This window comes from Arachis ipaensis, chromosome B04, assembly GCF_000816755.2.
Source record: "Arachis ipaensis cultivar K30076 chromosome B04, Araip1.1, whole genome shotgun sequence".
Taxonomy (NCBI): domain Eukaryota; kingdom Viridiplantae; phylum Streptophyta; class Magnoliopsida; order Fabales; family Fabaceae; genus Arachis; species Arachis ipaensis.
In genome coordinates this window covers 123,300,361-123,315,380 of record NC_029788.2, presented here as the reverse complement: position 1 = coordinate 123,315,380, position 15,020 = coordinate 123,300,361, and the positions used below count along the sequence as shown (strand labels likewise).

Sequence of the window (15,020 nt, the reverse complement as noted above, 5' to 3'; positions counted from 1 at the left end):
CAAAAAAACCAAAATTTAATTTTTATATTTTTTTTGTTTTTTAAAAGATATTTTTGACCATTAACCAAAAAATCACGAAATAATTTTAACTCAATGTAAAATCACCAAATTTCAATGATATAAATATTTTACTTTTATAATCATATTACAAAAAATTTGTATTAAAATTCGACCTCTAATATTTTTTTTTGAGAATATATATTTGACCCTCGAATACTTTTGCTGCATTTTAAAATATTTTTATCATTAGCAAAATTGGTGAATACCCTCTTTTACCAATTTAATGATTCAGAAGTATCTTTTATGGTTTACTGATTTATTCTCCAAATTAAGGATTTCAATCCTCTAAATTTTAAGTTTTACTTTAGAAAGTAAAGTTTGATCTCTCACTCTTAAACTTTAGAGTTTTTTTTTGTTTTTTTCCTTTTGGTCTGGAACTTTGGAGTTTGTATTGCCATGTGTTGATGGGTTGAATGGGAAAGAAGAGCCTGTATACAAAGGGGTCAACCCCAACCCAAAGAGCCCATTAGGAAACCAAGATATCAACTGAAAAAATAACAAAATAAAAAAAAAAGTAAAAAAATAAAAAATGAAAAGAAAGTTGGGGTTTGGATAAGGGATAAGGTTTTGATATGCATATCAACCAATGAGGTGTGAGAGGCTTCAACAGCCACAACTTTGATCTCATGCATTGATAGATAGCTATGGAAGTACTTAGCCAAATCCTGTCACTCACTTTGTGTAGTAGCAACTCTCTCTTTCTTTGTTGGATCTCTAAGAAGCAAACATGGCAGCTTCTTCTCCAATGGTTAGCCAGCTCAAGTCAAGCTTCACTAGGCCTCTTGTCACTCCTAAGGGCTTTGCTGGCTCTTCTCCATTGAAGTTCTCTCCTTCTAGAAGACATTTCACCTTCTCTGTTAAGGCCATTCAATCTGAGAAGGTACATTTTCCATGCTATTTATGCTTACTATTATATAGTTTATCAAATTAATGTGTTACTTATGCATATATATAGTTTAGTGTTTTCTATCATTAATTGTCTCATGAAGTGTTTCAATCATGTAGATGAATTGCACATTCAATTTTTAAAGTATATTTTTGTAAGTAGGGTCAAGAAATGGGTTTAGGGTTATAATTATGATGTAAGCATATGAAAAAATTCAAAGTAAATTACATAATTCTATCTTCTCTTTTGAGCTTAGATAATATTGCAAATGATGTATTTCTTTAAGAAAATTTTAGGACAGTCTTATACTAATTGTTAAACCACTAATCATTGGTGTTTTGATAATTATTGCAATGTGCACTTCAATTGCAGCCAACATATCAAGTGATTCAACCAATTAATGGTGACCCTTTCATTGGAAGCCTTGAAACCCCAATCACATCAAGCCCATTGATTGCATGGTACCTCTCCAACCTCCCAGCATATAGAACAGCAGTTAACCCACTATTAAGGGGAGTTGAAGTGGGCTTGGCCCATGGCTTCCTCCTAGTAGGCCCATTTGTAAAGGCCGGGCCTTTAAGGAACACTCCCTATGCCGGTGGTGCCGGCTCCCTCGCCGCCGCCGGACTTGTTGTGATCCTAAGCATTTGCCTCACAATCTATGGAGTTGCATCCTTCAATGAAGGGCAGCCGTCGACCGCGCCATCTTTGACCCTAACCGGCCGCAAGAAGGAGCCCGATCAGCTCCAAACAGCGGACGGTTGGGCCAAGTTCACCGGTGGATTCTTCTTCGGAGGAATCTCCGGTGTTACTTGGGCCTACTTCCTTCTCTATGTTTTGGACCTGCCTTACTACTTCAAGTGAAGAAACTTAGAAATTTTAATTTCTTTGGTTTATCTACTAAATATTCAATCTCAATGAATTGTACCAAGGAATGATATAATGATTTCTAGTGTTGAATTGAGATGGATGTGTATATGAATGACTCTCACTTTTGTTACAATGCTAAATTCCCCCTCTTGTTCTCTCATCTTAATTTAATTTGTGGATAACAAAATTGATGAGCAAAGAGTAGCATAGTATTTAATTATAACATGCATCTATAGTTAAATGGTTAATCCCAATTAGAAAACAATAATTAGTTCCTATGGATTTGGTAAAGTCCTACTCTTTCCATTAGACTTATTCTAAAATCTTCCTAAAAAAAATTATAGGCATTATATATGTGCTAGGAATAGTTACAAACTGAGACATATATATCACCTTGGTTTATGCATTTACATACAAATACAATCATGACCAACATAATAGTAAATGCAACTCACTATAAAATATATATATATTTCCACAACAATCAAATCTTGCTTGCATATATATAATAGCAAGGAGCTATTTCTTCATGTATCATATACATGAAATGCAAAGTTATATTAATTAGAAGAAGAAGAAGACTTCATTGGAGAACATGATGGAGGCTCAAGTTTAGGGTCCAAACTAGGAACCTCATCATATTGTTGTAGCAAAGATTGATGAGCAGAGAGGGTGAGAAGCTCATGGGGTATTAGATGATCCCATCCTTTAATGGAGTCAACAGAAGAAGAAGAAGATGAAGATGATGGTGGTGCATTTGTTGGTGCTATTGTTGTTGTTGTTGTGATTCCATCCAAACCAATGTGTGTAACATGTTGTACATCTGTTGGGCACCCTATTTCCATGTCCATGTCTAGTTCTTCAAAATCATCCTCCTCATCATCATCTTTCTCCACTATAAAATAATTAAACCACATCATAATTATGCTTCATGGTTAATTTGTTTATAGAAATTATGGCCAAAGGAATGATTTATCCTCCTAAATTATTTTTAATTAGAAAAATGATTATTCGGTTAGGAATTAGGGGGGTAAATAAATTTTTTTAAACAAGAAAATCTATTCAAAAATAGAAAAATCGGTCAAAATAATAAAATACAAAAAATTATTTTAAAAAATATATTATATATATAAATATACGAAAAAATGACAAATAGATTCTTGACTTTTTGATCTGCAGACATTTAAGTCTTGGAGTATTTGAAAATACATTTAAGTCACTGACATTTTCAAAACCTAGAGATATTGATTCCTCATCTTCACTTGGTTCCGTCAGACTGAACAAAAAAATCAAACATGACTCCCTTTGTACATAGATGCACACGTGAAAAAATTTTTAAAATTGAACAAATTAGACTTAAGGATCGATATATCCAGATTTTAAAAAAGTCGAGAACTTAAATGTTTGCGGACCAAAAAGTTATGAATCGATCTGTCCTTTTATTTTATTATATCTCATTTAATTTTAAATTTCTAACTCTATGGATTGAATCACAGATTAGTTTTTAAGAATCTTAGAAAAATCAAATTTTCAAGTACTCATGTGAAAACCGTTTATTTATATTCAATATAAAAAGTATTAAGACAAGTGGTAAGTAATATTTTCTTAACAATATGTTTAGTTTGAACCTAAAAATCATATAATCCTAACACAACTAGACTCACCAAATAGTTGAGAGATGTTCTTGAAACCCTTGACCAACCTATTAAAGCCGGTGGATATGTTAGGCTTGGGAACATTGTCAAGTAATCTCATAGGGTTCTTCACGTTTTCACCAGTGGAAGCATCTGAATCTTCAGGACCTTTAGATCCTTCTAAACTTATCACATAATTAACGAAAAGAAAAAAAAATCAGATACAAATGAAGCATTTGAAATATAATTACATATTATAAACTCATTCATTAAGTACTCAAAACTCAGAGAATGGAGATCTGATCTTATTATATCATGCCGCAAAGCATGATCAACACATAAACATAGACAACCAATAATTTAGTGTACATTTAGTTTGTGTTTTTATTTTTATTTTTTTTAAGATTTTGCAAAGAAAAAAGAAAAACAATAAAAATAATAAAATTTTATTTTATATTTTCACTTCTTATTTTTTTTATTTTCTATAAAATTTTAAAAATAAAAATTACTAAAAATAAAAACACAAATTAACCCACCCAAATTCTGTTGTTTTTACAACTCATCACAAAAATAAGAAAATTATGAAAGATAATAAAAAAATAATGAGAGAGAGACTTATTGGATCAATTGAAGTATTGGAAAGTGATTTTGATCTTCTTGGTTGTGGAAGACCAACAGCAACACTAGCCTCAGAGATACAACCAGCAGAGAAGGGAAGAATCACAAGCCTCTCCATTCTTTGTCTCATTTTCTATGAGCAAACAAAGATGCAAGTACCATGAACTAAGATTTGACAAGTATAATATATAGTCATAGGCTATAGCAAAAGTTGTTGCTAAATGTTATTATATATTAATCATAATCATATGCTACACATAACATAATCAAGAAGCACTCATTTTCCTTACCCTTAAATTGAATTTGTTATGAAGCATGTTATTATTATTACGTATGGAAAGTCAAGCTAGCTACATAGATAAATAAAATATATTTAATTAATATAATTTAATGTCCGTTTGGTAGGTGAAAGGGACATATACACACACATATAATAACATATAGTTAGGGGGTATGTATGTTTGAGGTGTTTAGCTACAAAAATTGCAATGTACTATTACTTTACATTATTACGAACAATGTTACACCGGCAGCAAATATTATTATTTTTTATCTGTATTTGATTAATAATAATTTATATATATATTTATAGAAATTTTTTACACACAAAAAATATATAATTTACACTTATATTTATTAGTATTTATACACATAAATCAATATAATTTATACATATCATATTTTTAATTTACATATATAAATTAATAAAATTTATTTATTAAAAACAATTTACTGTTTATACTAGTTAAACAATGACAAAAAATATTAAAAATTCGTGATCCTAAAAATTTCTCTATTATTATATCATAATATCAAAATCTATCAATTTCACTTTATGTGTCTCTAACGAATTTGACATCATTTCACATTGGAAAAAAAAATTGGTTGAGTAGTGAGTGGCTAAACAAAACCAATTACTAAGAACGAGGATCAGATCACATACTACTTTTCTTTCGCTTACCTGTCTTCTACAATAATTCATCAACAATTTTCTTTTCTTTTCTTTTTAAAATGTTTCATTTTTATGTTTTATTTAGTAGGTCTATATTATAGTATACGTTTAGTGTTTTTTTTTTTTTCCCTTTTACTTTTTTGAAATATTTGTTGTTTTGTTTACTTGTTTTGGACTCGAAGTGGAAGTAGTGGAAGTGAAGCGACCTATTTGGAATGAATCTCCTCCACCACCTCATGGAGATTGAGACCAAAATCTGATATTTCTTGAATCCAAAGAAGAAAAGGCATCATTGATTGTAGGAATAGAAAATGCGTTTGTTGAAGGCAGAAGGTTAAGTTATCTAATTTCACTTACTAAATCTGATGTATGCTGATTAACAGAAGCTTAGCATGTTAATAAAGTTTACATAGTTATGTTCTTACTCTTTCTTTCTTTCTTTTCTTTTTTTGACCTTATTAATCTCTCTATATTTAAAAAAAGTGATGACTGAAAAACATTGAACTCATCATAGGAATTTATCAATTTACATTATTAGATTCTCAAGATTAAAGCTTAATGAAACAAAATGTTAGATGATGATAGTGATTGTGAAAGAACAGATAACTAACTTTTAATTAGCCAATATTAATTAATTTTAGAGTTTAAATTCATAATGTAAAAATTAGGATTTAAAATTTATGATCTAGACTTTAAAATTTAAGATGAATAAAATAATTTTAAAAAAATTAGTTACATAACATTACTTATAGGGATTATCTATTCTATAAGTATGTCATCACTTAATATATCCTACCAATAAAAATTGAACACGTGAAAAATTATTTTTAGAATAAAATATTATTTTTGTTCTAAACGTTTGGAGTAAGTCTCATATTTAAATGGTCTTATTTAAGCCTCTAACGTTTTAAAATCGTCTCAATGTTGTCCTGTCGTTAGATCTCTGTTAACAAAATGGACGGTGGGACAAAATTGAAACGATTTTAAAACATTATAGACTTAAATAGGACAAAAACGTTGGGAATAAAAATGAAACATTACTTTTTAAAAAAATTACCAAATCAAGTAAAATAAAAGTAAATTTTAATGGAATGAATTGCATTATACAAATTTAAGATTTTTACTCGTCATAAAATACATGTAGAATGACTAGTAGTATTTTAATTAAATTAAACATTAAAGAATTTTAATTAAACCTTATTTCTAACTTTTAAATAAAATTTATTTCAAAGTTAAAATAAAATTTATTTAAATTAAATATTAAAGAAGTTCAATATATTAAAGACAAAAAGATATAATTTATACTTTATTATATATGTATCCTAGTTATTTTTTCTTTTTTCGAAAGTTTATCTATTAGTCATTCTACAAGTATTTTATGATGTGTAAAAAATCTTGAATTCGTAATGCAATTTATTCGGTTAAAATTTACTTTCATTTTACTTGATTTAGTAATTTTTTAAAAAAGTAATGTTTCATTTTCGTTTCCAATGTTTTCGTCCTATTTAAGTCCCTAATGTTTCAAAATCGTCTCAATTTTGTCCCACCGTCAATTCTGTTAACAGATCCAGCGGCAGGACAACATTGAGACGGTTTTAAAACGTTAGAGACTTAAATAAGACGATTTAAACGTTAGAGACAACTTTGAGATTTACCCTAAATTTTGGAGACAAAAACGATACTTTACTCTTGTTATTATTGTTATTTTATTAAACAAATGATTTCTATTGCAAAATTAAACTAATTCTCAAATTGAAATCATAAACTAGCATTTTGCAATGTTTCCATCCTAAATGGTTTCATCATCATTTTACATTATAAATTCGGCACCTTGTTCCAAGTTTTAAAGCACTCTCCCAAACCATTATTATTTCCTTTAATTATAAATTTACAAGTCTAACAAATACATACTCATAATATATTAATATCATGGTATATGGATAGCAACTGTTCCTTAATGTTAATAAAACACTCAAAATAATAAATGGCATAATCTTTTGTCTTTATCCTAACTAACAATATTGTTCACCTAGCCTATGCATGATTGGTGTAAAACCGATAAAGAACTAAACATTGTGTAGATTAAACCTTGAGAATCAACTATTCCAATAAAGAGAGCAGGACTAGAAGCATCAAATGATTCTTAATACGTGTCTTATTTTTTTTAAACCAAGCTGAGTTAGTTTAGTAGTTAGCTCACTGATCTAATTAAGTAAGTATCGAAAGTTTGAATCATTCCTTGCGCGTGCATGCAGTAAGTTATTGACCAACGACAAAACCTTTAAAAAGAGGTCAAGTTTGTGACGAATTAATCTTTAGCCTGCAGAACACACAGGTACCGAAGAATACAAAAATATATATATAAATTTAACATTATATGCACTTTATTAATAAATTGTGATTATGACGATGTAATTTATTAATGTAAGAGTGAATATGGTCTTTCTTTTTCAATTTGCTGTTATACATAAAGGTGAAATCACTAATTTTACTCTTCACGATTCACGAAAGAAATTTCAAATAATGCTTCGTACAACATTTTCAATTGCTTTCCATTCAGTCATGCCGAATTTAACAATTGTTTTCCTCTTTTATACCTTCCACCACCCTGTTCTGAAACAATGCAATACAATAGTGTTGTAAGATTTTTTCTATTGTTAAAAATTTGAAGATACAGGACCTGGTGCCAGAATGCATATAAACAAAGAACTTTGCCAGAGTTTCTTTGGCGTATATGATCATAACCTTCTGCAAAGCATCAAAATGGTTAGGTGAGCACTGTTCTGGAATATAGTTTGCAGAAATATGAGACAGCACAGGATTTTTTACTTTCAGTCAAGATGCTTATTAGGGGTTGATTCTTGGTTGGGATTTTTATAAACCATAACTAAGATATGTGTCGTATCAAACCAGAATGGATTGTTGGAAGGGTAAGTGAAGAAGAGTTCTGTTAATTTTAGTCACTATTTTTTTATTATTAGAAATTGCTTAGAGAAGACATCATATCATGCTACCATTACAAAGGATGTGATTGTTAACTTGTCATGAGTTGAAAATTTGGCCACCTTATATTTTGATTTTTTATCAAGACATAGTTGGAGGCATAAGACATGTTTTAGACAAGTAGCATTGGGTGTTAGTGTTTGTAATGTGCTTGACATGTAGACTCGACAATTCAGGAAAGTGTCCGTGCTTTCTAGATCACAAACGATATCTAGATTGAAATTATTGGTCAGCCTAACATGTACTTTAATAAATTAAAACAGAATAGAATAGAAGATATAAACCAGAAATTGAAACTAACCTGAAACCAGTACTAGAACAAGAATTTGCTGTCAATTTTTGCTACTGCTACAGCCTACAAGGCTCGGATGGACTGGTGTCTGGTGAGTTAAGATTTACATGCTAAAGAATGAAAAGTGGTTTCAGAAATATTCTATATAGACTAGGTAATTATGTATAATATAATTTTGGCTTTTGTCAATTGTCACCAATAATCTCCACAAGAGCAATGGCCATGCCTAAAATGATGGAACCTATGAATGTCTCTGACGATTATTTCTCGTTCTAGAAGCTGAGAAGCATACTTGATGAACTTATGGCAATCGGTACAAATGCGGAGGTTCTTCATAATTCGAATCGGCATCTTAGGAGCAGTGTTAATGATGCCAAAGACAACTGCAAGTTTTTCACTATGATGACCAATAAGTACTTCCCCTTGTTCTTCTTCTACATCCTGCATGACAAGATTGGCATCAAGGGAATAGCCGATTTCCTTCAACCTTCCAATTAAATTGTCAAGATATGAATATATCTCCTTGTCTTGTGGATGAGACCTATCTCCCATGACAAAGGTGTGGATCTGATCCCTTAGCTGAATCCAAGATTGACCTGGCTGCTTCTTGACACCTCTTTGATGCATTAAACTCCTTAGCTTTGCTGCCTCGTCCCATCGATGATTTGAAGAACACATATTTGATAGCAGAACATAGGCTCCTGGATCAGATGGTGCAAGTTGAAGTAGGATATCAGAAACCCTTTTCCCCATCTCAAAATTTTTGTGAAGCCGGCATGACGATAAAAGGGATTTCCATACAGAAGTCAAGTGGGAGATGCCATTTTCAAAGATAAAGTTCTTTGCCTCGATTAAGCGACCTGCTCGACCATAAAGATCAACCATGGAAGTGCAATGTTCAACTCCAAGATTGTAGTGATAAATATCTTTCATCATTCTAAAGTACTTACAGCCTTCTTCAAGCAGCCCTACATGGCTGCATGCATTTAAAACCCCTAAAAATGTAACCTCATTTGGTAAAATACCCTGTTTCAACATTTCATCAAAAAGACTGATTGCCTGCCTCCCCTGACTGTGTAGCGCACAGCTAGATATCATTGAAGTCCATAAGACAACATTCGGTTCTAAGATTTGTCTGAAAATCTTCCAGGAATCATCCAAGCTACCGGATTTAGAATACATATCAATTAAGGATGAACCAACATAAGCATCAATTCTGTGCCCAATTTTCTGAATGTAAGCATGCGTCTGCTGACCGAATTCCAAGATTCCAGCGCTGGCACAAGCTGAAATAATGGTTGTGACGGTCCGAATTTCCACTACAACCAGTTCCCGGACCATTGACTTGAAAGATTTTAAAGCATCTTCATACTTGCCATTCCAAACGTAACCAGAAACCATCGAACTCCATGAAATCATTTCTGAATTTGATTCCTCAGTTCCAGCATTCCCTATTCTTAGAGAATTCAGAGGTATATCTCTGAGAACTATAGATGCCTTATCCGTTCTCCCACACTTGCAATACATTTCTACAAGTGAACTCCGCACAAAGCCATTACAATTAAAACCATATTTTAAGGCCTGCCCATGAAGTTGTTTTCCAATCTCCAAAAGTGACAATGAAGAAGTCAAAATAAGTGCTATGGATAGTGTGGCTGCAGTGAACTCCGTCCCATGTTCCACCATACAATAGAGCTGCTCCAATGCGCATGTTTCATAACCACATTGCATTAGCCCATCTATGATTGTATTCCAACTGACCACATCCTTGTAAGGCAAGTTATTGAACATCTCAAGAGACTTCTCTGCATCTCCCACTCGCAGATATGCGCCAATCATTATATTCCATGACACAACATCCCTCTCATTCATCAAATTGAAGAACCTCTCTGCATATCCAAAAGCCTTGCACTTCAAGTAAAGATCAAGGATAGAATTCTTCAGCACAACATCACCACCAACCCCATTCCTCAGAATCCAACCATGAATCTCCTTACCCAGTGAGAGATTGTTCTCCGCTGAGCAACACTTGGATACACTAGACAATGTATAGTGATTCGGGGAAGCATCCTTTTCCTGCATTTCCCTGAAAAGGTCAAAGGCCGCCACTGAGGAGCCAGTTCTAGCAAAACCAGATATAAGGATGGTCCAAGTGTGAGTGTCTCTGTGGGGAATTTCATCGAACAGCTTCTGGGCATAGTCCAATTTGTTGTGTTTAACATAGAGGGTCAGAAGATGGTTAACCAAGTTTATAGTTTGAAGGGCACCTTTCTTGATGAAGCTTGCATGAAAAGCACCTATGGGTTTCCGTGATGCCGATTTTGGGGCATAGGATATGGTGGAGTGAAGTAGTTTTGAGCATGAATAGCGCCAAGGGGTGTGAATTGGGGTGGTGGCATTGAGAAAATTGGTCACTGAAATTTGAGAGACATGGTATTTCCAAGAACGATAACCCATGCATATAATATCATTCTACATAAGCGTTGTACTACAAAAGAATTTGGGTCATTAGAGTTTAAGTTACAATATTCTAGAGATCTTTTGTATAGTTTACAACTTTACATGAATGTAGGCATGTTGCTAAAGATGGAAAACTAATGACCCCGATCCATCTATAATTCAAGAATCAAATCTTACATTGGTTATGTAGATAGTTTATTGCATGCACTTATTTCTGTATAGATTTTATCATAACTGAATACAACAACTTCATTTTGCAGTTATTCAAGATTGTTGTACATATATTACTAATCTGATATGATTTTGATTTATGTGTGGAAAGGGGTAAAAAGAAGATAATGCTTTATTAATTCATCTTTTCTACATGCATGCGTCAGTATATATTTCTTTTAGATGTTATAGCGTAATACTATTAATTGGAATCTTGGATAAGCATTTGCATCATTTTGTTATGAATTATCGTATAATTAAAACAAAATGACGTTCAAAATAACTCTTCACACCAAAAAAAAAAAACTGTTCTTGGTTAAATTTTGCGCAAATAAAAATGTAGATACAATTAAGTCTACGCCCATTGCTGGGCAGTACTACGTCATTAACTCATCATAACACCGTTGAGATGAAGTTGGTCCATACTCTATACAACTTGGGAACCTATTATACACAGCAGTTTCTAGCCGATTTATGTTCACATAATATTTACAATATACGTCAATCTGACAAACCCATTAAACCAAGATTAATTCACAACAGTGGACCAATCATGATATGCGAACCAACAAATTTTATGATATTAAAACAAAATATTTTACAAAAAAGAATTGACATACAAAATCTCCTGTTTCACTTCGTATAGAGCTTTCCTTACAGCTAAGTACAATAGAATACTATAACAAGGGTAATCACTTCGACGTTATGTAAAAAGAGGTGGGACAACATTTCACTGATTTCAGGGGAAAACTAGAAACTATTAAGAATGACAATTAATCTACAGTTGTTAATCATAGTGGAGGGTAGAAGTATGAAGACAAGGAAAAGCCGAGGAAGAGAAAGCCACCGACCATGGCTACCGTGCGTTGGGAGATCTTAGAAGCCAGCATGCTTCCTCCCACCACTGCCAGTGAAGTGCAGATTGTGTGCCCTATTGTTGCCCCCATTGCTACTCCCACTGCATTTTTGTGAGTTGCCAGCTGCACAAACAAATTCAGAATGTGAAAAATCAGAGTCATGTGCACCAAATAGTACAAAAATATACAGGAGACAAAAATTGAACAAAAGAAGAAATTCTAGTTTCTTACTGCAATTGTTGCAATCTGGCTACGATCACCCCACTCAGCAAGAAATGTTAAAATGAATGACTGCAATAAAAAAAATGGAAAAAAAAGTTAGAGATGAGAATATTGTCTTCTAATCAAGCATGTGATCCAAAAGTTGCACTTGCCTCCAGAAATATTGGTGTACAGAATCTTGAAAAGATCCGCCGAAATGAACTTTTCCCTTGTCCACTTTCAAGCTTTTCTTCAACCTAGTACACAAACAAATTCTTAGCAATTACCAAAATTTAAACCATACAGGGTTTTATCTTTTAAATTTTTCTGAACCATAACACACTTAAATACATCAACTGTACAAGAGTCTGCATCAATATGCCTACAGGTAATCAATACAGCTCCTTCCAAAATGACCAGATGGAAGAAAAACAGGAAAACTACAATATTTCGTGCAAAACTTAGGCACTTGGAGCAACAGTTTTTCCAGGTCTATAACTTAAAAAGCATTTTACTAGTGTCAAAAACATACTTCTTCCATTTCTTTCTTCTGTGAAGATTTTGAATCTGATGATCTCCAAGCAATATACAGCAATCGCAACCCAAAGAAAGCATATAGAACTGCACATGATAAAAAACATAGGCTCACCATCATCTTATGTCACAAACACGTTAACTTGTAGACAAATATTGGAGCATAAGTAAAAATGAGAACGTGAATGTAATTTTTTAAGCAAGTAATTCAATAAGGTATACATGGCAATAAAAAAGACACGCAATTGGTTATGTAACTAATAATTTTGGTTTGTTAAACCACATTAAATTCTGGTGATGTTAGTAACATTAGTAGTTTCCAACTTTCTATTTATTGGAATTTTCATGGGTTTCATCTCATACAACCTAATCACACAATAGCCTTGTCTCCATGAACAAAAGACATAACTAAATATGCAGCAAATGAAACAGACACGAATACATGATGACCTAATCAGAAATTGCAAATTACAACATAAAAAATTGCAGTGCCAGCAGCATCTAAGACAGAAAATTTACCTGTTGCAGCACTATTTGTATGCTTCCTCGAAATTAAATTTGGCACAATCCTGCCAAGTCCAGTGGAGAGTACCTGATTGACACACACCATAACTTAAATCCTAATAACAATGATAAAATGTTAGAGCGCTCAAAGTAGTGCTCTAAGCTAGCCGAAGCCACATTAGCAATACCATACACAAAGCACTCCATGATATTAAAATCTAAAATGTAACTGAAGTTTGCACCTACCGTCATTACAACCAGGGCAGTTAGCGCACCAGACAACACAATGGACTTTGGATGGCGCATAGCCATAAGAGCTGCTATTATAAATGTCTCATCTCCAATCTAGCAGCAAGAGAATCTTCAGTTAGAAGACATAACCCAAACCGTAAGACATACAACGTCTAACAAAACATTTATAACAACTAAATTGTTCCTCCTACTACAATGCGAACAAAGTTGAATCAACTGATATCCTATACAACCCACTAGATACAGGTAGCTCCTATAATTCACTGAACAGAAATGTACAACAAATCACATGAAAATTGCAACTGAACACACTAGTTCTCCAGCTTCCTATAGCAATCTTCTAATACAAAATGTAGCTAAGTAACTTTCGTTCCATCTCTATGAATCCAACTTGCTAGCTACGAACAAACATGAGCATGAACAGTTGTCGTTGTACTAACCTCGCTGACAATGATCATTGATAGACTGGCGAAAAATGCATCAAACACTCCAAGACCATCATCATCGAAGGTAATCGCACGGCCAGCATCCTTGGAATCACCGACAGCATCATTCTCCCAAAGCTGTCCACAAAAATCGCAACAGCTAAGTCACAAACATTCAATTGGAAAGACGAGCACTACATTCATAGTTGCTAGCTTCCGATTTTTTCTTTTCATTTTCCATCGCTAAATTCAATCAAGTAATGGAGTTTAGCTAAAAAAAAGAAACTCATGGATGCTTACTTTGCCGCGGCGACCGAGATCCACAGATCCACCGGAATCCTCCTTCCCGTTCTGAGCAAGAGTATCCTATCACGCACAAACACACAAAATCAAAGACGTTATAGGCGCCATTCATGCATGCAAATTCAAAAGAACCAGATAAAAACGGAGAGAGCTGAACCTGAGCGAAGGTCGGTGACAGGTGGAAGAAGAACAAGCAGAGGAGAACAGCGAGAGCGGTTGCTCGATTGCTGAAGCTGAAGCGCAGAGACATTGTTGGATCCGTGACCTCGACTGCGAAGGAAGAAGAAGAGCACGAAGCAGTGGCGGTGAGAAAATTCTGAGAGGAATTTCTCGGGAAAGTGAGGGATCTGAGAAAGTTGGATCTAGTAAGGGCGCGTTTGGATTGATTTTGAAGGTTAAGATTCCGATCTGAGAGATTAGATTAGATATTTAATTCGTTCCGGTTTTTACTAGTTGTGTTGCAAATGTGTGTGGCGTAAGAATGCGAGGGAGAGATCCGGCGAAGATCCAAGATCTCCGAATCCAAACGCGGCTTTGACCCCGTTACGCATTTATATACAGTGACGACGGTGGTTCATTTCTGGCTTACTAGCTTTTTTGCAAGGAACCGAGACACAACTCACAAGCCATATTGCACGAAGATGCAAAGTTGTGTTGTGTGTAATGATGGGATTGGAGTGCGAGGGTATTTATGTCATTTTAATGGGTGGAGACTGCTATAGTGCAATTAAATTCCATTCGGTTGAATTATATCATTGTGGTGGCTGGCAGCTGTGATTTCCACTTTTGCACTTTTGTGTTATTTGTTAAAATAAAAAATATTATTGTTCTTGTATAAAAAGGCCCATAAATAATATTAATGATTTTTTATCAGTTTTGTCTTCAATTTTTAGTCTCATGTTGACGTGATACCATATACGGAGTAGATGTTATAGAAGAGAACTTCGCTACCCTCATAC

General features: G+C 33.4%; 3 protein-coding genes across 3 annotated transcripts; 1 reads left to right on the top strand and 2 right to left on the bottom strand.

Moving 5' to 3' along the window:
- Positions 694 to 1,982, top strand: LOC107635138 (photosystem I reaction center subunit XI, chloroplastic). Its single transcript, XM_016338515.2, has 2 exons — positions 694 to 940; positions 1,319 to 1,982. The coding sequence occupies exons 1-2, from the start codon at positions 788 to 790 to the stop codon at positions 1,808 to 1,810; spliced, it is 645 nt and encodes a 214-aa protein (XP_016194001.1). The 5' UTR covers positions 694 to 787; the 3' UTR covers positions 1,811 to 1,982.
- Positions 2,176 to 4,392, bottom strand: LOC107638092 (CRIB domain-containing protein RIC4). The gene is made up of 4 exons (XM_016341266.2): positions 4,359 to 4,392; positions 4,066 to 4,201; positions 3,481 to 3,630; positions 2,176 to 2,711 (listed from the first exon to the last, which is right to left on the bottom strand). Exons 1-4 carry the CDS (start codon positions 4,383 to 4,385, stop codon positions 2,377 to 2,379), a joined length of 648 nt encoding a protein of 215 aa, XP_016196752.2. The 5' UTR covers positions 4,386 to 4,392; the 3' UTR covers positions 2,176 to 2,376.
- LOC107637175 (putative pentatricopeptide repeat-containing protein At3g23330) lies at positions 8,315 to 14,788 on the bottom strand. Its single transcript, XM_016340614.2, has 10 exons — positions 14,219 to 14,788; positions 14,059 to 14,124; positions 13,774 to 13,896; positions 13,328 to 13,426; positions 13,097 to 13,169; positions 12,576 to 12,664; positions 12,217 to 12,300; positions 12,074 to 12,133; positions 11,780 to 11,965; positions 8,315 to 10,787 (listed from the first exon to the last, which is right to left on the bottom strand). The coding sequence occupies exons 1-10, from the start codon at positions 14,309 to 14,311 to the stop codon at positions 8,508 to 8,510; spliced, it is 3,153 nt and encodes a 1,050-aa protein (XP_016196100.1). The 5' UTR covers positions 14,312 to 14,788; the 3' UTR covers positions 8,315 to 8,507.